The sequence below is a fragment of the Macrosteles quadrilineatus genome, unplaced genomic scaffold (genome assembly GCF_028750875.1).
Source record: "Macrosteles quadrilineatus isolate MER2022 unplaced genomic scaffold, UCM_ALF_1.0 Scaffold_10__1_contigs__length_6754688, whole genome shotgun sequence".
Classification (NCBI taxonomy): domain Eukaryota; kingdom Metazoa; phylum Arthropoda; class Insecta; order Hemiptera; family Cicadellidae; genus Macrosteles; species Macrosteles quadrilineatus.
This window is the reverse complement of record NW_026542603.1, coordinates 5,735,692-5,762,389: the sequence shown is the minus strand read 5'-3', so window position 1 is coordinate 5,762,389 and position 26,698 is coordinate 5,735,692. Positions and strand designations below refer to the sequence as shown.

At 36.0% G+C, this 26,698-nt stretch overlaps 1 protein-coding gene across 1 annotated transcript in view; it reads right to left on the bottom strand.

Moving 5' to 3' along the window:
* LOC129004653 (uncharacterized) overlaps positions 1-26,698 on the bottom strand; it is a 276,975-nt gene that overhangs the window by 51,605 nt on the left and 198,672 nt on the right. Inside the window, exons 29-30 of the mRNA XM_054433204.1 lie at positions 5,371-5,395; positions 255-607 (exon numbers count right to left, since the gene is read on the bottom strand). Of these exons, the coding sequence (XP_054289179.1) occupies positions 255-607; positions 5,371-5,395 (378 nt within the window). The remainder of the gene's footprint in view (positions 1-254; positions 608-5,370; positions 5,396-26,698) is intronic.

The following is a 26,698-nucleotide window of genomic DNA, read 5'->3' as shown; positions in this document are numbered from 1 at the left end:
TGTGTTCAAATAATGGCGCAATATGACGAAAAATATAGTTCAACACATGGGAAAAAAGGTTACCTCGTCTTCGCCTCGATCGTAAAACTTGAGGTCGAGTCGAAAAGAGTCACTTTGACCCTAGTGATGAAATATACTATTTTTGTACCTAATCTTATTTCCAAACGAGGCACATTGCGTACCAAAAGGAGCTACGTTCACTCCTAGTGATGAAATATACTATTTGTAAGTGTTTTTACCAAAATCGTACTTACCATGTACCATCGAGAGAGCAAGACGCTTGGATCTCGTTCGCCTTCTAGTTTAATGACTTTATCTTTTTCACGTGGAATTGCATAGTAACACCAATATGAAGTGGGGGATGGTCTACTTCCAATAATGATGTCCCTGGAGCCTTCATCTTCGTCAGCAAGAAATATGTCATCTATTTTGTCGACCGATGCACAGTCCAAATCGATTTTAATTTCGTAACTGTTTATACTGAGGATAGCGTGTTTTCTTAACGTGTTTCCATAACAGCTCAGTCGAAAACGATTCGATCTTCCGTTGTAATATGTAGCTTTTACTCTACCGGTAGTTTTTACGTCCGATCTAGATATGTCTTTTACTGAAAAATATGTTAGATTAATGTATTTCAACTTAATGATCGAATACAAATAACAGATATGATTCTTAAATAACAGTGGAAAGTCCTATGTAAAGTACATTTAGTCAGTAAAAGAATGTTTGTCATAGCAGTATTGCAAAATTGCATCGTCAAAGCCTTTTCTGTTGAAGTGTATATTGGGGGGGGGGAGGCGGTTGAAATGCGTTTACGGGTATGTAAAGTGAGTGATTCAATGTATTCTCAGTAGTGCCGGAATCCCTTGCCGTCCCTGGGACGTCGACTACAGGCTAAAACCCCCCATCTCGTAGGAATCTAGCCTGGAACTATTTAGCACAATACTTTGAGCCTTTTGAACCCTGCCATTATTACTTTCCTTCTTGTTTATTTCCGAAGGCTAAGGCCGATCGATATCGATCTCCTTAGTCGGAAGTATAGCCTCGATGAACATTTACACAGTTTCAGGTGCCCTCTCCATGGAGCACAGCTCCAGCTAATATCGGGAGGGGGGGGGGGTGATGTCTAAGCCGATTTTCAAGATCAAATAGGCTCGGTGGACATGCCACCTATCACAAAAGAAGAAGGTCAGTTCGGCCGTGTCTGCAATGCTGAGACAGTACAGACAGTCTGAGCTAGTGGTTTTCCCTTATTCTGTGCAAAAAGGCCACGAAGTACCTGTGGCCCGACAAAAACTGGATCACAAAATGCCTAACCTCACGATGTTCCCGTTCCACCCATGTTAAGAGGCTGGGAATGAGCCTGGTGAGAGAGAGAGAGAGAGAGAGATCTTTATTAACAATCTTCAAGATTGTAATAGTGTCAGAGAATTACAGTATTACAGAATTACAGTAAATTAGTGGAATAAGTCTTTGGAATTGGGAAATTTCAGATTTTCTAATTTCAGCTGTTCCTCCACTCGATGAACTCGTTGATGCTGTAGAAAGGGTGATTCAGCAACCACTCGTTCAGCCTCGACTTGAGCAGCCTTGGACTTGTGTTCTTGACCTCAGTTGGCAACAGGTTGAAGTACTTAGCCCCATTGTATGAAGGCTTCATCTCGTACCGTTTGCTGTGATGGACAGGAAGGTTAACATTTCCAGCATTTCGGGTGTTGTAGTGGTGTGTGTCTTCATTTTTGGGAAGGCCCTTCGAGCAAGCTAGTGAGATCACTTCCAATAAGTAAACGTTCACCACAGTAAGTATGTGCCACTGCTTAAAAGGTACTCGACAGCTCTCCTTTCAACTCAGGCCCGCCATTATCCTCAGTGCTATCTTCTGCAGGATCAGCACACGTTTGATGTTGGTGAGGGAGGTGCTACCCCAGAGCTGAATCCCATATCTCAGACGACTCTCAAAGAGGGCGTGGTATGAGATTTTAAGAGCTGCCACTGTGCTAACAGTCTTAATGCGCCGCAGAGCGAAGATTGCAGTACTCAGCCTCATGTAAAGTTCGTCCACGTGGTCAGTCCATGAGAGCCAGCTGTCCAAGATCAAGCCAAGATGTTTGGTTGTGTCACTGATCTGGATGCCCGGATACCCCATGATTTCGTTCTTCTTGTTGCCAAAATTCACCTGGTTGGTTTTTCCTTCATTGAAGATTAGGTCATTCATACTGCAGTATTCAGCCGCCAAGCTCAGCGCAATGTAGGATTTCACTTCCAGATTGTCTGTAGTTTTGTTTGAGGCAAGCGACACAGTATCATCAGCATACATGATTGCTCTGCTGTATGGGTTGATGTATGAAGGAAGGTCATAAGTAAACAGTATAAATATCACCGGGCCCAAAACAGAGCCTTGAGGTACGCCTCTTGTAACAGGAAGTAGTTGTGACCTGTATGTGGCAATTTTCCCATTCTCCTTTTGCCTAAGCTCGACAAGCTTATTAGTGATTACGGCCCACCAGATAGCTCTGAAACCATCTCTAGCAATGCCCTGAAAACCCAGTTCTCCGAGCTTGGTAAGAATAAGTTGGTGGCTGAGGCAGTCGAAGGCCTTGCTCAAATTGAGGTACAGACTAGTTAAATTCTCACCCTCTTCAAGTTTGTCCACGATCAGTTCAATCAGCTCGACTAAGGCTGTGATGGTAGATTTATTTTTTTTGGAAGCCATGTTGTCCACTAAGATTTATCTTGTTGTTTTCCAGGTGATTTATGATTCTCGTCAGAACGACCTTCTCAGTGATTTTTGAGAATTTAGACACCAAGGAGATAGGTCTAAAGTTCCCTAACGAATGCTTGCTCCCTTTCTTGTGTAATGGAATCACTTTTGACGTTTTCATCTTGCTTGGAAAGGTGCCCTGAGACATACTTAGATTGGCTATGTAAAGCAGCGGCGTTAGCAATTCCTGCCGGCAGTGTTTGACCATAACGGAGGAAAATTCATCCAGGCCTGATGAAGTCTTGTTGTTTAGTCTTCTGATGGTGTCGAGTAATTCCTGGTCAGATGTAGGCACCAACACTGTCATTGGAGATGTGACAACACGCTTGGCCTGTTTGCTGCGGGCTTTTATCTGGTCTTGAATGTTCTTTAGGGTCTCATCAGCAATTGTTGTGAAGTATGCATTGAAGCTGCCAGCAAGTTCAGTAGGATCTTCCACTTTTGCATAATTTATTACCAGATATGACAGGGTGTCAAGATCTCGTTGCTTGGTCTTTCTTTCGCTGTTGATCACATTCCAGATAGCCTTCGATTTTATTGAAGACTCGGAGATGAATTTAGCTGTCGCTTCTCGTCTCAGTGCTCTCAACTTAAGGTCATAGTCCTTCTTAACTTATTGGTTAATAGTTTGTCTTCCTCTTTTCCACTAAGGACGTAGCGGCTATGAGCTTTGATGAACTTTTCCTTCATTGATTTGACTTCATCATCGTAGACATGGGTTAAAGGGTTTCGCCTCTTTTCACGGAAAGCCTTTCGGGGACACGTGGCATCAAGAACTGAAGTGATAATCGTGATGAAACTATCATAAGCATCCTCTACGGTCCTGCTTTCTAGAACTGTCTTCCAGTCTTGATTTGATAATTGTAGCTTCATGTCGTCAAGATTTTGAGATTTAAGGGTTTGGCGAGTGTATGTGCAAGGCATATTGCGAGATGTGCGAGATGGTGGCCCAACGTCCCTAGTCTCGGCGTCCCACTCGCGTTGCCAGAGTTTGAAACTGCGGTCTCGTTCTTCTGTAGCTGCAATCTCTCTGCCCACTTCAGGTCTCCTGCGGTAGATCACCTGTCGCTCCTTTGAAAAATGGAAGTCGCTGATGGGAGCACTGCCAATCTCCATGACTGCAGGCTCAGAGACCGTGCGGTAGGTAAAAGCAACTTGCAAGGCCCCTCACAGCTAAACGTGGGAAATCCATTTACTGAAGACACGCCTCTCCAGCACATGGACTCTGGCTGGCCTCAGCACCGTACAAGAGCACTGATTAGACCACAGACATCTGTGGGTGATGTTTGTAGGAACAGGAACCGCCAGCGTTTGGCATTGGCATACTAATGGCAGCGAATCCTCTTCATGGTTAGGACCACGATCTCGGCCATTTCGACCACCATCTACAAGCTGTGGTCCTGCATCCATTCGTTGATATTGAGCATCTCTACACACGGGTTTTGACTCTGCCTCTTTGACGTTGGCGACTGCAAACCAAGCAGTGACGTCATCAGCGTAGCCAAAGAGGTAGGCATTTCAAGTCTTAGCTGACACTCGTAAGACACGTTCCAGAGATTGGGTCCCAGGATCGATCCCTGTGCAGCCCCAGAATTGATAGTTATCAAACGCTGAAATTCAGTGATGTGATAAAACAAGACATGGTCCGAAAGGTAGGACTTGAAGATTCGGGGGGTGTAGAGAGGAATGCAGAACGTATGCTCGAGCGCGCGCAGCATAACGGAGGAGTGAAACGCGTTCCTCACGTAAAGAGTGACGAGGTACTACCACCTCCGCACTCCGAATGGGTGGGCCTTCGCACTCTGCACTGCCTCATTTACCTCTGGGTGGCACCAATCAAGTGACCGAAAGGAAACCCATGCTTCTGCAGGAAAAATCACCCGCAGAGACGTTAGCCTCAGTCTGACACGAATTAGCTTCTCTATCACTTTGCCAGTGGTGTGACGCATAGACATTGAGAAAAAAGAAGAGGCCTTCTTCGGTGCACAATTCACCTTGGGAATCAAGACAAGGTAGACCACGGAAAAACCACGCTGACGGAAAATGCTGTTTGCCAAGCATCGTTGAACATATCCAAATGTATGTTTGCAACGTAATTAACGATGAGCTTGAGGATTTCCGCAGGAATGCCATAAGCCAGGTGCTCTACGACTACGATCTCTCAGTGATTGGACAGCGGAGGAAAGTTCCTCTTCTCGAAAGGCTGGGAACACGCCCAAATCCCCGCATTTCCTTTAACTGGAATAATTTCAAATTGTAAATACTGTAATACTTTTTATTGTTAAGAAATAAACATGCATCAAGAGTTGTGATCATATAATTTTTATTAATTTTTATTTAATACAGGGGATACTTCTAATCTAATGCCATAGCCACACGACTATTAAGATATTTTAAAAGTGGCAAAAAATAATAATATAACCCTATGGGAACGAAGCATGAGGGAATGGCAAAAGAAGTTAAGAGAGTTACTGGTGAGTACAAGTTATTGGCTAAAGTAAGAATAATTTGAAAAACAAAAACAAATTTGATTAAATAAACTTACTTATTGCCAGACCTAACATAAAGAATATACTGCCGTACTGTAGATAATATTTGTTCGAACTTACATTTTATTGCACGGCATTCACTCTCCTGAAACACAGGTTTACATTAGATCGTCAAATGAAGTACACTCAGTTCTTAATAACGTAAAAACGTATTTTAAATTATCCACTTACTCCCTCTATACATAGTATATTATGGAAAAAGTATTATTTTGTCAACATTTTCGAGATTGAGTTGTAGGGGGATATATCCGTTTTGGGTCGGTCCCTCTGAACCCGAAAAAGTGGTTTTGGAAGTAGTGTGTGTGTGTGTTCTGGTGTATGTGTATGTGTGTAGTGTCTGTATGGGTGAATGGGTGCAGAGCTACAAACCACACCTGTGGTACCCGATTTTGATTAAATTTTGTATGTAGGTAACAATCCGTAGTACCCTTGTTGGTCTTATACTTTTTTGCAATTTTTTCTTTTTATGGTGATTTTCATATCAAAACCCATTACAGTATATGCAGAACCAATTGCATTTTCAAACACAACTTACACGATTTTAATTCAAATGTAGTATGTTATATCGTCTTTTTAATTTCAAATAATACAGCGCAACCCCCATTAATGTAAAAGTTACTTATGAAAACTTTTGTGAATTCCTCCATAAAATGTCATTGTTAGCATATGTTTTATTTACATTTTATTTCTAACATGTGTTCAAATTATTATTTTGTTTACTTATTGAATTGTTATAAAAACTTACCTTCTATTTTCTTATACAAAATGTGAACTTTTATTACTAAAATTAGTGGAATCAACAATGGCGACGAGTAAAATGGTAAGTAGAAAAGAATTTGACTTATGTCTAAAGAAAAGGAAATTACTAGAACTACGCTTGATCAAACTCAAGGATGATTTACCAACATGTGAACATTCTCAAGATACATGCACTTACTACACAGATAAACTTTTAGCAATATGGGCTGAAATTGAGGTTACACAGTCAAATATTGAACTTCACACAAATTCAGTAGAAAGTGAATTAGAAATTCGATGGCAGTTAGAAGAAATATTTAGAGAGATACGGACATTCCTTGAAGCAGAAAAGAAAAAGTACGATACACATACAGCAATTTCTGCTTCTGCAACATGTCAAAATGTATCTAATATTCCTTTCCAGCCGTATACACCAGAGGAAAGTTTTCAAAACTTCACTCGACGCTTTGAAAACTACACAAAATTACGGGGAAACTTAAGTTCAAGAGTCAAAGTGGATTTATTTTTACAGGCAATCACCCCACAAATACATGAACAGCTATACGATCTTTGCATACCAGATGACCCACACAACAAGCCATATGAGGAATTGATTCACATGTTAATGGCTCAACTAGAACCAAAACCCAGTATTTGGGCACGTCAGCACAAATTTACGACACGTACCCAATTGTGTAATGAATCTGTACAAGCTTACGCTAATGCTCTTAGAAAGCTCAGTGTAGAATGTCAGTTTACTTGTACAAGTTGTAATGAATCTGTATCTGAAATTCTACTTCGAATGCAGTTTGTCAGCGGATTAAAAGACTCTGATATACGTCTTCAACTTCTTCAAGATAAACTATTGCAACCGTTTAAAGAAGTAGTCGAAAAGGCTGCTACATTGGAACTAGCGAAAAGTGAGAGCAGAATAGTAAAGACAAATGGAAATCAAGAGGAAGTACACCAAGTATCAAGCAAGAACAAACAGCCAGATAGGAAACCTTGTAAATCTAACAATATACAACTCTCTGAGTATCAAACTCGTTTGGAGAAACTGAGAAACAAATGCTATAGATGTGGTGATGATTCACATAGAGCACATCAATGCAAGTTCAAAAATGCAGAATGTAACTCTTGTAAACGTTTTGGTCACTTAGCAAGAGTATGTCTAAGAAAACCAAACAAAGAAGTAAAACAATCAGATGAAACCGCAGAAAATACAAGCGATGATGACACTCATGAAATTTACCAACTTCATTCAAAATCAAATGACAAGTTTATGCTCGAGGTAAAAGTGGAAGGACGACTCATGACAATGGAGTTAGATACAGGAGCGGCTCTCAGCATTGTATCCTATGATACATTTAAGCTTTTAAACTCTCCAAAAAGGATTTTCAAGACAAATGTTCAACTCAAGACATACACTGGGGAAATAATCAATCCAAGAGGAGTTGTTTTTGTAAATGTTCAGTATAAAGATCAAAGTTTTGTTGGAAAACTGTACATTGTTAACAAGTGTGTAGACTCTATATTCGGAAGAGAATGGATAAGAGAGATTCAACTTGATGCAGCTGACATACATTCATTAAATTCAAGTGAAAACGAAAACATCCAAGAACTAGATGATTTGATGATTCGATACGAAGACATTTTCAAAGAAGGCATTGGGAAAATACCAAAAGAAAAGGGTCATTTTAATGTAAAAGACGAAACCCAGCCAATTTTCATTAAACCTAGACACATGCCATAAGCATTAAAAGAAAAAGTAGAGAAGGAACTTGAAAGACTGGAGACTTTGGGTATAATCACACGTGTCGAATCATCCGATTGGGGCACACCCATTGTGCCGGTTGTCAAACCCAATGGTTCAGTCAGAATATGTGCTGACTACAAGGTGACTTTGAACAAAGTTATTAAAGACGAACATTACCCTATACCTCGGATTGATGATATCATGTCAATGATGCATTGTGGAAAGATATTTTGTACTCTTGATATCAGTAACGCATACTTGCACATGGAGATGGACGAAGACAGTGCCATCATGCAAACAATCAGTACTCACAAAGGGCTGTTTAAAGTGAACAGATTAATGTTTGGAGTAAAAGTGGCACCCTTGTTATGGCAAAGATTCATGGACAAAACATTACATAACTTAGAAGGCGTACAATGTTTCTTTGACGACGTAATTGTCCAAGGATCTAACAGGGAACAGCTTCTTCGTCGACTGGAACAGGTGTTTGAACGATTGAAGTTAAATGATTTGAGGTTAAATAGAGAGAAGTGTAAGTTTTTCCAGAACAAAATTGAGTACTTAGGTCATGTGATCGATAGCAAAGGACTACACAAGTCAGATGCTAAAATACAGAGCATTTTAAAATGTAAAAAACCAGAGAACGTAACTGAACTCCGAACTTTCCTAGGCCTTGCGAATTATTACAACAAATTCATAAAGCATTTGGCTACACTGCTACATCCTTTGAATCGGCTGCTACGAAAAGGAAACACTTTTACATGGAGCTCTGCTTGTGAACAGAGTTTTCTGAAGATTAAAGAAATTATTACAAGTGATGACGTGTTGGTACACTTTGATCCTAGCTTGCCACTGGTCTTAGCTACTGATGCTTCGCCGGTAGGTGTAGGAGCCGTTCTTTCGCACCGCTATAGGGATGGAACAGACAGGCCAATTGCCTTCGCCTCTCGATCTTTATCAAAATCAGAACAAAAATACTCTCAGATCGATAAGGAAGCCTTGGGAATATATTGGGGCCTGAAAAAGTTTTTCCCGTTTTGTTATGGCCGCAAATTTACTTTGATCACTGATCACAAACCACTGGTGTCAATTTTTAATCCAGCAAAGACCTTACCAACAATCTCGGCAACACGGATATTCAACTATGCTCACTTTCTCTCCGGGTTCGACTATGACATAGAGTACAGGCAAACTGCTCATCATTGGAATGCAGACTATCTCTCTCGATTCCCTATCGAAGTTGTACAAGAACATTCTGTAGATGACCTCTCGAAGTACCACATAAATCAACTGGAAACACTCAATATCAACAGTACCGTGGTGGCTAAGGAAACTCTCAACGATGCTGTTTTGGGTCCAGTCCTACAGGCCTTGAAATCAGGACAATCTGTTGAACAATACGGATTTCACGATAACGAGCTGTCCATTCAAGATGATTGTGTACTGAAGGGCTGGAGAGTCATGATACCTCAATCTCTCAGACCTCATGTGCTTCGAGAACTACATGTAGCTCATTTAGGAGGAATAAAAATGAAGGCTTTAGCTCGCAGTTTTTGCTGGTGGAAAAGTATAGACAAGGATATTGAAGATATGGTAACTGAATGTCGACAATGCATTGAAAAATGCAACAACCCGAGGAAAACTATCCATCCATGGGAACAACCTTCTAATCCATGGGAGAGGGTGCACATTGATTTCTTAGGACCAACAGATGGCCAACAGTACCTGATATTAGTGGATGCCTTTAGTAAGTGGGTGGATGTGATACAGACGAAAACAACTACAAGTACATGGACAGTCCAAGAATTACGGAAAATCTTCTCAACTTTTGGGTTTCCTCACATCCTAGTTTCAGATAATGGAAGACAGTTTGTTTCTCAAGAGTTCAAAAACTTCATGAATGAATGTGGGATTATTCACAGAACAACGGCACCATACCATCCAAACTCAAATGGCCAGGCTGAAAGGTACGTGCAGACTGTCAAGAAGGCGTTAAAATCCATGGAGGGAGAAAAGGGTACACTGCAAAATAAAATCCAAAGACTTCTAATGCAACTCAGGCAATCCCCGAATTCAACAGGTACATCAGCATATCACCTAATGTTTGGAAGGAGTGTACGAACAAACCTAGCAATAATTGTTCCAACATTAGAACCGAACAAATATCAGAAGAAGGGAGTCCAAGTCGGTATAAAAAGGAATTTCAAAGTTGGAGATAAAGTGCAAGCGCGGGAATATGTCAATGGTTCGTCCAAGTGGTATTCGGGCTATATAACTCAAAAGCAAGGACATGTAATGTACGTAGTTCAGCTGGAAGATGGACGAATAATAAGAAGACATGTTGACCAGCTGATTCTTCGTAAAGTGCCGCAGCACAGTAAATAGAGGAGGAGGTGTTAGCATATGTTTTATTTACATTTTATTTCTAACATGTGTTCAAATTATTATTTTGTTTACTTATTGAATTGTTATGTTTACTTACAGATTGTGGTTTAATAAAAACTTACCTTCTATTTTCTTATACAAAATGTGAACTTTTACTACTAAAATTAGTGGAATCAACAGTCATAGTTACCCCTACCGCTTAATCATGTAGGCTTGTTAACAAACTAATGAGAGAAAGTATTTGTCAGACTTCTGACACCATTTATTAGAAGAGAATAATGTTTTTAATTTTATTGAGGAAAAATATTTATAACACTTAGAATAAGAGCAACGCAAATATGCTTCCAATAGTTTGAACATTCTTGAATCACAAAGCATTTTTAAGTAGTGCTTATATTCATTATTAAAATATAGTTTTATTAGTTGTGTACATAACATAAATGTTGTTAAATTTCTTAGAGGAACTGAATGTCGTCTACAATGATGTAAAACGAGTAACGAGGAATTAGGATGTTAGGAATCAACGTCATAACACACGCATTAGGGGTTTCTTATGGTTATTTTTATAAAACTTAGTGATATAAAAAATGATACCTATTACAATATGGACAGCAGTATACTACAAAAATAGCAGTTAGAATTGCATGTGCTAAAGATTTTACACCATGACATGCTTAGTGTGTTTACAATTCGAATCTATAATGTATTTTCTAATTTCTAACTAAGATCCTAAAAAAAATTCAAAATCCTAAACATTTGGCAATGGTTAATCATCACTAACTTAAATTAAAAAAACAATATCATTAAATTGTGTTATTCTTTATTTTAGTTTACTAGCTGTTGTACCCGTGCTTTGCAACGGGAAGAGGACACAAAATAGAAACATTTTAATCTTTACATCTGTTGCATGTTGCATATAATAGTTACACATCCGTCAACGCTTTTAGAAACAATATTCAACTTTTATATCCATAATAGAAACGTTAAAGTTATGACTTTTAAATCTGGTATGTAGTGGATACCACCATTTTGGTTTTGATTAATTTTAAATCTTGTGTTAGCTGATATAAGAAAAACTGACCAAATCTTCGAATAAAACTTTGACATACATGATTTACCTTCATGTCCCTTAGTTACGTATCTTTTAATTTATCATTGACATTTTAAATTTCAATTTTGAAGTTGCAAAAGTAGTACCTCCTAATTATTAAATTTAAATGAACATTTTTATAATTTCACTCTTCTTTATATTAAATCACAAATCCTTCCATATTCAGTTTCTTCACTCACAATAAATCATTAGCAAAACTAAGAGTCAGCTGTTATAAACTTGAGAAATATTGCTGTGCCTTATTAATACAGTATTTTGAAATATTAAAGATACTATATCCATACGTACTATAGAAAATGTTAAACAAATAATTTAGCATTAAGGACAGCAGACAAAACTAATATGATTATCACAACATCAAGGACTAAAAAATGTAATAGCAAATACAGTATATGTTTCATTGCATCTCTGATTCTACTGTACAAAAATATCAACAAACAACTTAATATACAAACCAGTTCTTTTAATCAGTTCCATCGTCCATTGCCTTTACATTTTCACACTTACCATTAAGTAAACATAGTAACGGATATGTCATTTGATTTAGAAATAAAAGAACACTGTGTACTGCTTAGTTTTATGATATTTCCTTGGTTTAAAATTAATCAGTGGTGTGGCAAAACACAAATAATAAATGTATCAAATAAAGTAAATGTGAACTGAAAGCTAGATAAAATAAGAGTATTTTGTATTACTATTGATAATAATTAAATATAGTTACACATATACAACAGATTTTAGAAAACAAAAATCAACGACGTACAATTTAGTTATTGATGATATTCTTTAGTTTGATTAAAGCATAGGTTTAGCAAAACACAATAACTCAATTTACCTAAATATACATTTAAAAACAATGTGATGTGCAAGTTATGTTAAGTTAATCCAACACATGTTAAGCAGTTATAATTTATTTAAAGTAGCCTCCAAATTCATACAAAACATCTATACATTGTAATTTTCATACTGTTTCCATGAAAACATATCAATAACATTATTTTCATAACTTAGACGCTTTAAAAAATCCAAAGCAGAGCCGGAGTTGATACAGCAACGGTTATAGAATCTTTTTTTTCTATAATCATTGACAATAGTTTTTGAATAAATAATCCACGATAAAAGGTTAGATTAAAATAAACCTACCTCATAGTTATGGAAAATATTATATTTAATTTCTTTGTATCAGCTGTCTGAAATTGTGAAATATGCAGTTTAGCAGTTCTTCTTGTTTACATTTAAATGTCAAAGCAAATGTATACAAACATTGTTAGTGTTCTAATCGCAGCCATGGAGACCAATCAATATTTACTTTTAAAATGTTCACCTCAGTACATTTTAAGCCAAAGGGGCAAAGCCTACGGTCAGTATCAAAATGTGAATAATCCTATAAGGGTCCTTGGTATGGTAGCTATGTTTTCGTAAAATTTAAGCCCAGTTGGTTCAGTAGTTTTTGTACCTATTAGTAACACACATACAGACAGACACCATTAGATTTTTATATAATAGTATAGATTAAAACAATTTTTAAATTATTTTTTTATATATTCGCAAATAAAAAATAATAACTATTATTATTTATAGGTTTAAAAAAAATCTTGTAATTGCAGCGCTGGTTGAAATTTATAAAAAAAAACACTAACATTTTACCTAAGCGATATCCTTTTACCATAGATAAAAGGAGTACAGACACAGATACCCCACGCAATGCTAAAATGTGTTAACAATTTTCGCCCAAAAACCGACTAGATCATAGGTGGCGCTAGTCTCGAAACCGAATACTAAGGACTAGTAAGCGCGGTTTCCATGTCGTGCAACTCAGTCGGTCGACCTGGCCGACTCAGCCGGCTGGGAGAGATTCCCTCGCCTCGCACCCGCCACAGGCTATACGACGCTACTTACAGTACAGTATACGGTGCACGAACACTTCACTCTGCGGCCTAGAGCTTAAATGAAATTAGTTTTCTTCTCATAGCTAAATAATTTAGAAAAGTGTAGCCGTTGTGTGATAAACATGAGATTATTAAGTGAATTATTGTATGTTTGCAATTTATAATTTAACATTGAATATACTTTTGTAAACATGCAGAATAAGTAATTTACTATGTCACAAAAAATCAATACTATACTAACTGAAATACATAACAAGTTATAGAAAATCTTATCTGTACTATTTTACTAGGAATTAAGTGAATGGACTGTTTTATGTCATAACTCAAACTCAACTAACTCTATTTACCTTTCTACAAACATAGAATAACAAATAAACATATGATAATAATTAATATAAATTAACAGGTGTTATGAAATAAACTGTTCTCACAACATCCTCCCTTTTAAGTTTGAAAGTTCTTCAACCAGCTTGGTTTGTGTATATTTCTCTTTGGACGGTTGTATGGTTCTGTTTGATGTGTATTTGCTGACAAATTTTGTTCACTGTTTTCCTCTCTTAAATAAGGGGCAAGTTTGAGGTGGAATCGATTTCTTCTCACATTCCTCTTATCAGTTTCAACAATGTATGAACGAGGGCTGTCCAGGATTTTCACAATTTTGCCATGTCTTCTAAGGTCCACAATCCAAACTGGGTCTCCTATATGAAGAGGATTGAGAGTGTGCACTTTGTGCCTTCTATCATAGTTGTGTTTGTACTTCTCACGATATGTTTCTTCTCTCCCTTTAAGATCCTTTAGATCTGGTTTTCCACAAAGCAAATGTCCTGTCTGAGGCAATGTGCTCCGTAATCGCCTGTTCATAAGAAGCTGAGAGGGACTGAACCCATTCCAGAGGGGTGTCGTTCGATAGGCTAGAAGCACCAAATAAGGGTCTTCCACATTTTTCTTTAGAATCATTTTGGCGATTTTCACTGCCGCTTCAGCCTCTCCATTGCTTTGGGAAAATTTTGGGCTACTTGTTATATGCTTGAAGCCATAAACTTTGGAAAATGTCTTGAAATCTGAATGTTCAAGGACTTGAAATTGAGACCCACAGTCAGACCTAATTTCTTCTGGAATGCCGTGTCGACAGAAAAAGGCTTTGCATCTCATTATTACTTCTCGTGATGTTAATAACTCTAATTCAGCTATCTCAAAATATCTGGAGTAATAATCTGTCACAGTCAAAAACCAAACCCCTTCAAGTTTGAACAAATCCATCGCAAGTGTTTTCCATGGCCTGTCAGGGAATTGTGTGGGAAGCAATGGTTCATGACTGTTCCTTGAATGTTTAATACAAGTAGGGCATGATTTCACCATACTTTCAATGGCTGAAGAAATTCCTGGCCACCAGACTGACTCTTTTGCACGTAAACGACACTTGGTGATTCCAAAATGACCTTCATGTACTCTTTGAAGTGCCCAAGACTGCAGAGCTGGCGGAATTACAAGTCTTGAACCTCGTAGTATCATCTCATTATCAACACTTAGCTCATCCTTAACTGAATTATACGGTTTTGGGTCATCTCGTAATGATGTCTTAGAAGGCCAACCTTGGATGATTATTTTTTTCAGTTCACGTAAAGTCGGATCTTTATTTTGTTCCTCCAATACTTTAGCAACTATGCAGTCGTTTATATCGATGGACGACAAAACCATTTGAACAAACGCTTGAGTTTCTTCTTCTAACTCACGGTCATCAGTACCTGAAAATGGGGGGAGACGGAGGTCGTCCCATAATCCTACCCGGGTATTGTTGAAGGTAATCGCCTGATTTATGGCCTTTCCTGGCAGTTGAGGGGTAGCAAGCGCTAGAGTGGGGGTAGAGCGAGATAGAAGATGGAGTTTGTTGCCCCCAGCGACACCGGACGTCTGACGTTCCCAGAAGGATAGGGTTGACATTACAACAATTCGACTTAAAGAATTTGAATGGACTTACGTTAACAAATAATGCAATGAAGGGAATCAGTGTTTAGTACTAGGAAAGGTAAAGGAAATATAAGTGATTAGCGTACAAGGATTTAATTTGCTATTTCTTAGATATTCCTTACGTAGGGTCACTCTGGTCACTTTGCAGGGAAGTAACTGCGAGAGTGTGATTGACCTCAATTGCAACCTAACAATTGTTTTGATTTTACGTGGTAGCCTCATAAGCGAACATCTTTAACACAAAAACTAAGGCAACGCTGGTGATACAACTATTGGTCATATTTTATTTCGTTGAGTCGTAAATTAAGACTTATTGAAAGATTTTTTTATACAAAATAATAAAATCACAGTTTTGTACGATATTGAACAAGTTTTATTCAAATCTTTACTGCAAACGTCACATTCCAAATACTGTAATACATTTTTTACTGTAAATTCTGACACAAACGTAATGATGCATCGACGTAGAAAATCCAATTAAAAATGACCGAGATATGGCATTTTTGTGGTCTGTGTCTAAAACTGTAATAGTGCGTGTGGTATAAGTACTTGTCTGCAACTATGTGACCAACAAACCAATATGATCGATTCACAAGAACTAAATATATACGCGACACAAAAACAGTCATACCAGTGTTATTTTTTATCAGGTTTTCTATCTTTATTTGTTATTGCGTTTGCCTTGAAGGTAATAAGGTATTTTTTGTGAAATATTAATTGTTTAGTATGAATGTAACAAATTTGCCAATATTAATTAAACCATCAATAATATCTACTTAAGAATGTGTCATATTTATTCCCTATTTAAATAACATTAGTTTACGAGTACTTAGGTTTGCTGCTACAGGGAAGGTAATATAGTGTTTTATTTAGGTGAAATACTAATAGTTTAGTATGAATAAAATACTTCTTTTTCAAATTTGACCATAATTTAACCATTATATCCTTATATATAATACGTGAAGGTGATTTCTACGAAACACTACTCCTCCGTTAATAATGGACGGATTTTTACAAACGACGTGTTAAAATACAGTATTTTTTGTGTAGACGCCCCCTTTCAACAATTCCTGTAATAAAAGTCCTCGGGCTTTGCCCCACAGGCCATCAAAGTTGGAGTTTCTCCCATAAGATTAACATGGAGAAATCTAAATATTTAATTGGAAACTTTGTCCCCACTAATTTGAGAGAACGGCTGGGCGTAGAAACTTGGTAGAGGTGTCCAAAGAAAGGTCTTAGTCTGTAGATGAGTTATCAAAAGAAAAACTAATCAAAATCCCTTAGGACTCTGCCCCAGAAGCCTTTAAAGATCCCTCCACAGAGTTGTTTACATTTTGGCCGTGTGAATAATACTTTTTAATGAAACAGCTGTTCATTTTTAAATTGTATTTCAAACAACACACATTTATTGGGAGTTACTGAATTCTACAAAATAAGTATTTGCAATATTATTTTCTGATTTTAAAATTGATTTTCTTCTTTATCATGTCATGTTTTGCAATATAACGTTCCATTACGAAATCAGTGGAAAATCCTTTTATCACAACAATTCTTAAATTATTTCTTATTGAACTAGGCTATCTTATATCTATTGTACGGGTTTGTGTCTGCCTTTTTCACCACTTTTGCCTACATTTTATCATATTATTTTACACATATCAAATATTTATGTAGAAATATCTGCTCTTATTGTGTCTAATAAAATCCAAACATAGAAACTTTGTCTAAAATGGTACCCATCTTGACGAATTATTTTGCACCTGCCTATATTACGTACTTTGGCGCACTGATTTGGTAACATTATTGAAAATAACACGACATTTTGGCTGTAAAAGATGGTACAAAGAGAAAATACTATTTAAGCAGCTACTGTCATGACAGAAAGGTCATATTCCTTTTAAACTAGATCACATAATCCTTTATAAGATACGTTGATTAACAATATGTAAACGTCAATATATACGTAACAGCCAATTTGCAGTATTTCTGCTTTTTGGAAATGTCCCATTGCTATGTCATTTACATTATTTGTTGCCTATGAAGCCGCACGACCATATAAACGAGGAGGCCCCTAACAGTACAAGAATAAAAGCCAACTTCACTTCAAGTATTCCACTACACCTTAAGATTCAGTAAGGACGTAGAGAGATTATATTGACAACTTTATGTTATTGCTAAGGCTGAGACAACTAACTGACATCCCCCATGTCAAGGAACTCCAGCTTTAACAGTAACCCCACAATCAATAATTTCTCAAATTTATGATAGAGGGTTCATTCATTGGCACAGAAGTACGATATGAACTGACGCGACGTGACGAAGGAAAAATCAAACTTACACTGTAACGGATATACCTCCCTTTGAAGTTAGAATATGTGTTCCCAAAAAAAATTTTCTTTTGAAATAAAATCATATTACACTGATGAAATCACGAAAGTGTTTAACTACAAAAGATCCATCAATACGATTTTAATACTATTTAAACGTTCTTCCAAAGGAAGATATACCATATAACATACTAATAATAACTCCGATGACGTACGGTATGGGGAATATTTTATTCATTGAACGATCAACCTAATTTGGCAACTAACGCAATTAATATCATTATTGTTTTTACACTTATTACTCTTTAAACAATGCTAAATGCTCAAAATATGTATATTTCACCCAATTTATCGCAGTTAGATGAATTAACGTAAGCATTGAAAGTAACCGTCGATTTCGACGGGTTTCACCTAGTTAGTAATAATTTGTTCATAAACAATCAACAGTTTACTTAAAGCACAGAATGTATGTACTGAGAGGTCTAAAAACACTATTGATACATTCAGGCTATTTACACAATATACTGTTAACTAACAATACGGTAAATAAATATCACCGCAAAGGTCCTCCGCGACAGTTCTTTTTTTTCTTTTTACAGTGGATATTAGGTACTATTTGCCTACATAAATGGAGGCAAGTGGTTATTGATTTAGATTGAACACTCCAATCATCAGGCCGCCTAATAGGCGAATGACGCCACTGAACACATAAAAAATTAGAAACACCATTGGATCACAATGTAATGGGAATGGGGTGAGTTGTTGATCAGTTCGATCCTTATGGCTGAATTTTTACCTCTTTCCTTCTCTTCACCCTACATCACTTTCACTCTCTCCACCTCGCACTAACTTCCCCTACATTGGCGTCTCACCCCCTCCACTGTCCTACGCTTATTCATCTTCAACCCCAACGCTGGGACGGGTAGCGCTGACAGGTCAGCCGAGCGTCACTAATAGGATTATCGTATGGGCAGAAAGCCTACACCCGAAAATGGGAGAGGTGCTCTTGAAAGAGCATCAGGAACTAGAAGCTGCTTTCCAGGAATATAATTAATTGAAAAATCATATCTCATGAGACGCAATCGAATTCTTTGAATTCTTGGAGACAATTCATCAAGATGTTTGGATTTCAAAATTTGAAGTAGTGGTTTGTGATCTGTTTGTATTGTTATTCTCTTGCCAATAATAAATTCTTGAAACTTTTCACATGCCCAAGCAACAGCTGTAGCCTCCCTCTCGATGTTTGCATAGTTTTTTTCAGAAGGTAGAAGGCTTCGGGATGCAAATGATACTGGTCGTATGGAACCATCATCTTGAACTTGAGAAAGAGTTGATCCTAGTCCTTGAAGCGAGGCATCACAGGAGATAATTGTTTCCCGATTTACATCGTAAATGGCTAGGCAAGGAGAGTTAGTCAAAATGAGTTTTATTTCATCAAATGCCTTCGCCTGCTCAGGACCCCATATCCATTGAACGTTAGCTTGAAGTAGTGAATTCATTGGGGCCAAAATCTTAGCTTTGTCAGGAATAAACTTACCAAGAAAGTTTACCATCCCATTGAACCTTTGAAGTTCTTTTACGTTTTTTGGGCAGTCCATTTTGAGAATGGCGGAAACCTTTTCCTTATCAACAGAAATTCCATCGGATGAGAGGAAATGCCCGAGGAATTTAATACTTGACTTCCCAAACTCAGTTTTGTCTTTGTTAAGTGTCATTCCTACATTTTTAAGCTTTTCAAGTACTTGCCGAACAACTGTATCATGTTCTTCTTTCGTTTTGCCCCAAATCAGAATATCGTCCATATGGACTGCGACATTTGACTGGTTGTCTAAGATTTTGTTCAGGCATTTCTGAAAATGTTCAGGTGCTGATGTGATTCCAAATGGAAGTTTGAGAAATTTAAAACGTCCAAAGGGGGTAAGGAAAGTAGTTAGATCCTGGGAATTTACATTTAAGGGGACTTGCCAAAAACCACTGTTTGCATCAAGTTTTGAAAACCATTTTGCTCCTGAGATTGAGCTGAGAGACGTTTCAATTTTGGGAATCGGATGATAAGACCGCTGGATGGGTTCATTCAACTTTGTTAAGTCAACACATATGCGGACATCTCCATTAGATTTAGGCACTACTACCATTGCTGAGCACCATTCAGTAGCATGCTCAACTGGTGTGATTACATTATTTTGTACCATACTTTCTAGTTCTTTTTTCACTTGACACATTAGGGGTAAAGGTCCTAGGAGTGGTTATTGCGTATGGCTTTGCACCATCCTTAAGTGCTATTGTGTAGGGATCAGGAATGACGCCCAGACCACTAAACATTTCATGGTATTCGGTAAAAAAGTCACTGTCTACCTTTGCAACTGAATTAACAAAAGTTAAAATTTTCAAGTCCTGTATTGCTGGACGACCAAGCAAGGGTGTTATGAGTCCCTTCACTACGTATACAATGTGATTTATTTTAACATCTCTGTATTGGATATTAGCTCTAACACAACCTACAGTTTCTAATTTTGTTCTACCAGCCCCAAACAACTCAACTAGAGTCGGCTGGATCCTACTTGGATCAACTATGCCAGGGGGAATTACTGTTACATCTGCCCCTGAATCAATTTTAAATGTTTGTGGTTTTCCCTCAAATACTAATTCTAGTTTCCAGGGCTTACATTTTGACCCATCCCCAAGTGTACCTATGAATACTTTATTATTTGAAGGTCCAAGTTCACTTACTTCATTTTCATCAGTTACTTCCTGTGCTTCTTTAGATCTGCAGACCTTCGAAAAGTGACCAATCTTTTTGCATAAGTTACATGTTGCGCTTTTTGCTGGACACGTGCTTCTTGGATGGGACGGTTTATAACCACACCAGATACATTGCGCTGGGTATTCTTGTTTCTTTTAACGAAACCTATATCCTTGATTTTGGTTTGAACTCGATGACGTAGTTGCTTCAATTTGAACTTTTTTCTCATCACATAAATCTGCCTTCTTTTTCTTTACGTTATCTGCATGTCTTATAACTGTAATGGCCTTGTCTAAATTCATCTCGGGATCTAGCAACAAGCGATCACTAAGTTTCTCATCATTTAAACCCAGTATTAGTACCATCAACACCATTTCATCATTAAGTGAACACCAGTCACAGGTTCTAGCCAAGGAATGGAGACTAACTATAAACTCTTCAACTGTTTCATTAATTTTTTGTTGTCTCTTCAAAAACTTTGCTCTTTCAAAAATTAAGTTTCTCCGTGGAATAAAATGTTTGTCAAATAAATCTAAGACTTCTTCAAATGTTAGCGTTGATTCGGTTGCTAAATTAAAAGATGCAAAAATCCCATCAGCTTTCTCACCTAATGTGTATATAAGAGTGTTGATTTGTTTGTTCTCAGACTCTTCAGATAGCCCAGATGCTGACCGATATCTTTGAAATCTTGTTTTCCATCTTGGCCAATCTACTGGTACAAAGGAGAAACTAGCTGGAGGTTGAATAACTGAATGAGTGTTTGATACAATGATTGACTTCTTAGCTGAATTGTTGTATTCATTTTCTCTGCTTCTTTCATTTTCATTATCTTCATAGTCAGATTGTTTCCTTCTTGGATTTCTCTTCTGAGGCATAGCTCTAAACCGCTGCCACCATGTACTATTTTACTAGGAATTAAGTGAATGGACTGTTTTATGTCATAACTCAAACTCAACTAACTCTATTTACCTTTCTTCTATTTACCTTACAAACATAGAATAACAAATAAACATATGATAATAATTAATAGAAATTAACAGGTGTTATGAAATAAACTGTTCTCACAACATTATCTATATATGATTCAGTTTTAAAAATATTTGTACAACTAAATCTAGAGTTCTACTGGACCGATTGTATTAATTAATGGGTCGTTAGAAAGCTTAATTCAAGTATATTTACAAATAATTATGAAAGTTTGCTTTTATTATGATTTATGATGAAAAATCTTTAAAAAACATGTTTTCCATAAGAAAAACATTGAAAACGGTGTTTTTCACACTTTTTATTTGGGTGAGACTTTCGGCTGCCTTTTTTGAGTGTTTCCAGAAGTGTATGGTATCAATTTGTAGGAAATTTTATTCTCTTTCAGAAAATAACCTCCAACTTTAGTCGATTTCATTACCGTTAAAAAGCTATTTGCAATAATTTATTTTTGTAAAAAAATACAACCGACTTCAAACGCTCTAAAAAAAATGAAATAATTTAAATAAAGTAAACTTTTGTATTAGGCAAGCTCACGTATTTCAAGTCGGCGCGGCTCTATGATGATTTTTGATACAAAATTGAAAGAGGGTGTCCATATTGCAGGTGACTTTCTATAACTAAAGGTGTTAATCTGCATGTCTTTTTGATAGTTATGCGTTAAGTGTTATTTTTATTACCGTAATCAGAGATCGGCATTATAGTGGTATTAACGAGTATCTTTAAAAAGATTATAACGCATTTAAATGTTTCTAACTTGGAAAAGTAACGTTTTAATGCTAAACTAGCTTCTTTTCCCTATCATAATATCAAACTAAATTATTTTCCTATTCATATAGAACATTTGTGTGTGTTATTTTCATAATGCATTAATTCCGAAGTAAACATAAAATACAAGAAAATATTTCCTTTAATATATAAACAAAACAGTTCAGTATGTTTTTTTATATATTTATGTTATTCATCTACAATTTATTGATTTTCAAAATACACACACGATATTTAATTTCAATCATATTTGCAGTTTGAGCCGCGCCGACTTGAAATACGCGAGCTTGCCTAATACAAAAGTTTACTTTATTTAAATTATTTCATTCTTTTTAGAGCGTTTGAAGTCGGTTGTATTTTTTTACAAAAATAAATTATTGCATGATTTTTAGTGACTGTATAATTTTTTATATATTAATTACTTGACGTTTTTTGATAAGCAAAACTGTTTGAAACAATCAAAAGTTCCACAGAACAATCATCATTTTAAAACTGCTTGAGTCACCTGTTCAGGTTACATAATCAATGGGTATAAAAATAAACATTTTTAGATATTCCTTAAGAAAGAAAGAGTTGTCCATTACATTAGGCCTAATGAAAAACTAACTGTCTTTTCCAGATACATTGAAATGTAAGACATCATCGTTTCCTGCAATCGGTGTACTTCTACATTATAAAAAGAAATACAGTAATGTCTCAAGCCTTTTGGAACAATATGAAAGTTATTCCTCAGCTACCAGCACTAAAAATCTCTCAAAAGTGGAAAATTGATCGTTAACACATATAGTACCTTTGGAAAATATTATATGAAAGATTATGGTTCAGCTAAAAGTGGTGTAAGCCATGTAGGTGGTTTTGTTTGATCAAGATATAGCCTAGTCGAAATTGCAAATCATCTTCCTCTAGGACTTTCCGAAGCAAGCATAAAAGTGATATGATATAGTAACTGGGTAATGAATATCAATAAACATTCCACATCTGCAAATGCATGTTTAGTAATTAAAATATTTAACACTTTTAAGACAATTGACGATTATGCACTGTCACACTTCTTAGGTCGTGTAAGGAATAATTGCATTTAATTTATATTTAGACCTGTTTTACGAATGCTTTGGTTTTCACAATACACCTTTATTTGTCAATATCATACAGCTATTCACTGAAACATATATGTTTTTGTAAGTCAGAATATGCAATACTAAAAATAGAATTACTGTATACACAAATCAGGTCAAACGTTAAAATACATTTTTTATAGTAACCAAAACAAAATGCATTTTTCTCAATGATTTTCATTTAGGCTCCATGGCAAAAAATAGTTTATTGATCAATATGAAGCAACTGTTTCATGAAGAATTGTCTGGAGCTTCATTTAAATGGTTTCAACTAACAGCTGTAGGAATGTTATTATTATTTATTGCCTTCTCTGCACAAATGTAAACAATCTGCACAAATGTAAACAAAATAAATGTTGAATATTTAAGGTTTTCAGAATTTTTCACCAAAACAAATATTATACTTAAACATAATATATAAGGTACCGAATAGAAACTCTCCTGGTTATTTTGGTGGTGGAACCACACTGATCGGTAAAAGAATCACAGAGAAATTGGTGAACATACATAGAAAAAAAAAACATCGCCACAAACAAATTGAGAACCTCCTCCTTTTGTTGGTAGTGGGGAAGTCGGTTAAAAAAATAAGCAAACTTCGAATTTATAGTTATGAGAAAATACTGAGTTAGGGATATTATTGTTAAACTTTACAACTAAATCTAGGCTTCTACTAGACCAATTTTGTTAATTAATGGGTCATTGGAAAGCCCAACTCATGTAGATTTGCGAATAATTATGAAAGTGTGATTTTATTCAATCTTTGTGTTAAAAAAGTAAAAATAGCATAAATACATTCAAAACTGCTTTTTTCAAGTTTATGTTTTCAAGTTTCTATTTGTAGCTACATAACCAATGGGTGTTATGTACACCCAAACCAGAATCTTTTGGCTGCCTTTATTAAGCATTTTCAAGAAATGCATAGTAATTATTTGTAGTAAAGTTTATTCTCTTTAGTATATCACACCCACTTTGGTTGATTTCCCCTTCATTTAAAAGTTATTGGCAATAATCTAAGTGATATCCTAATTTATGGTGGTGAGAAAATACTGAATTAGATATATTTTTGAACTTTGTACAACTTAATCTAGACTTCTACCGGACCGATTTTGTTACTTAATGGGTCGTTGGAAAGACTATCAGAATATCTCTATTCTCTATCAGAATATCACCTTCAACTTATGGTGGATTTCCTAACCATTTCAATGTCATTTGCAAAAACGTTAAGCAACTCCAAATTTATAATGGTGAGAAAATACTTAACTAAAGATTTTGTTGTTAAACTTTGTACAATTAGATCTACAGTTCTACTGAACCGATTTTATTAATCAATAGGTCATTGGAAAGCCTAATTCGTTTAGATTAACTACGTGAACCCCGTCTAAGTCTGACAGTTGCTGTTGAGGCTGCAATCAAGACCGTTTGACTATCGATGATAAATAACTCCATAAAAAAGGTTGTTCTTGATTTAGCAGTGTGCTTTAGATACGTCCGATCTTAATAATCAATAATTCAAATAGAAGCTGGTATTTCACTGAAGGTTCTTAGGTGAAAACAAATAGAATAACTTTATTAGAATTGAGTAAATATATCTAAAACTAAATTCCATATCCAAGATATAATTAAATTTATGTTTTCTGATTGAGAGATACAGTATATTAACTTCCCTGATTAAAACTATCAATATCTCAATTGATAGCCATTGAAGTATTTTTAAGACCAAGTTATATAAAGTAATTTAAATAAATTTTGATTTACGTATCATTGGTTGATAAGTACTAAAACTATTAAAATTATTGTTGATTCGTGATTCAGCAGTGTGCTTTAAGTAGGATTATTAAGATCGGAATCTTAATAATCAATATATCAAAGGAAAGCTGGCATTATTTCACTAAAAGTTTTTAGACCAAAACATACAGGGTAATGCAATTAGAACTGCTAGAATACAGCTTTAATTAAAGTAAAAAAAAATCAAATTTATTATTTTTGACCACCACCGCACTGCTGTACACTTTCTTCTTCAGTTCTCTCATTTAGTAATTGAAACATCGACATGGAGAGAACGACTACGACAGTTCGTAGTAACAGAAAGTGCAAGAATTCGTATAAGAAGAAAAAGGACATACGAATTTTCAGATTTCCTAAACACCTCTCTCTTAAAAATGTCGAGTTTTATTATTTAAAATAAAAACTCAGTTAATAATATGAAAGTACAAAATTTTAATGGAATTAAATATGTTAAAGGTTTCAAGTAGATATAATAGGAGAATATGACCCCACTTTCGGCGTTTTAGAGGCACTTTTAGGGCACTTTTTATAGGGGAAAAATGAGAAAAAAATGGAAGAGCTTTTTTTGGCCACTTTTTTTAAAGACCCAGCTCTCGACCTATACACCCCCATATAAATTTTCTACTTTTTTAATACTAAAAATCACGTCTGGAAATGGTGAGCTTTTTTTTTGGCCACTTTTTTAAAGACCCGGATCTCGTCCAATACAAGCCCATACAAATGTTCAAACTCCATTAAAATTTCAAATCCACATCTATTCCCATGTGTATTTTCAAAACCATGTGAGGTTTGCGCGTGAACTCGGGCACGCTCCCGGCTCATGACGTGCTCCCTTGGACATCCTTAGTGGAAATCCATGAGTTCTGGCTACTTGGGAACCCAAGCCATTTGACATACAACGAATCACCCTTTCTCCTAATTATCTTCTCTACCAAATACATGTCCTTATACTTGGTCTTTAACAACTCCTCTGTATAGAAGCCTCCCCTGATTATATTGCCATTTTCATCTTTCAAGATATAAGTCACAGGCTTTGTATTCTTAACTTCTGCTACCGTAAATAGTTCCCCTGTCCAATTTGGAGTATAACCTTTACTAAAAACATGTTTATACTTGGAAATCCTTACGCTATCACCTACCTTATATCTTGGCTTTTTAACTTGCACTACTTTAGAAGTCAACCTCTCATGCACATATTTACTATTCTTAACATTTACTTGGTTAGGCTTCATTCCTATAGATCTGTTAGAGCCAGACTTAATTTAATTTAATTTAATTTCTGAAATCCCAGAGACATTTTAATTTATCCTTTTTTCATTCCTGTTGCAACATCACCAACCATAACCACCCTCATTCAGGTTTCATTTAAACATTTAAATTTCCCGCCTATCCCTACTACAAGAAGAAGAAGTAGTGAAGGAAAAATCAGCAGCAAGATGGCCATCTACAGAGAAGTCAACCCAAACATGTGAGGTATCTTAATTTTACTCATTTTCCTATTTTTCCACCTTACAATTTCTATTTCCTAGTTTACATCCACTGCTTTCATTGGTCCTTCGAACCTGATCAATTAATTTTCAAAAATCCTATCATATTTTTCTAATAATAATCAATTTTCAACTTGCTCCTATTCTTTCAACATGTTCCTATCCTTTCATGTTAAGTCTGGCTAGTGTTCTAGGTTATTATTGCAAATAAAGCTTCTGAACATTTATTTAACATCAAGATCAAGTTCAATCAACTTTTAAAGCATTTTATGGACTTTTATCAAGATTTAAAGAAGTGTTAATTTGTATTTATCAAATCAAACCGATTTTTC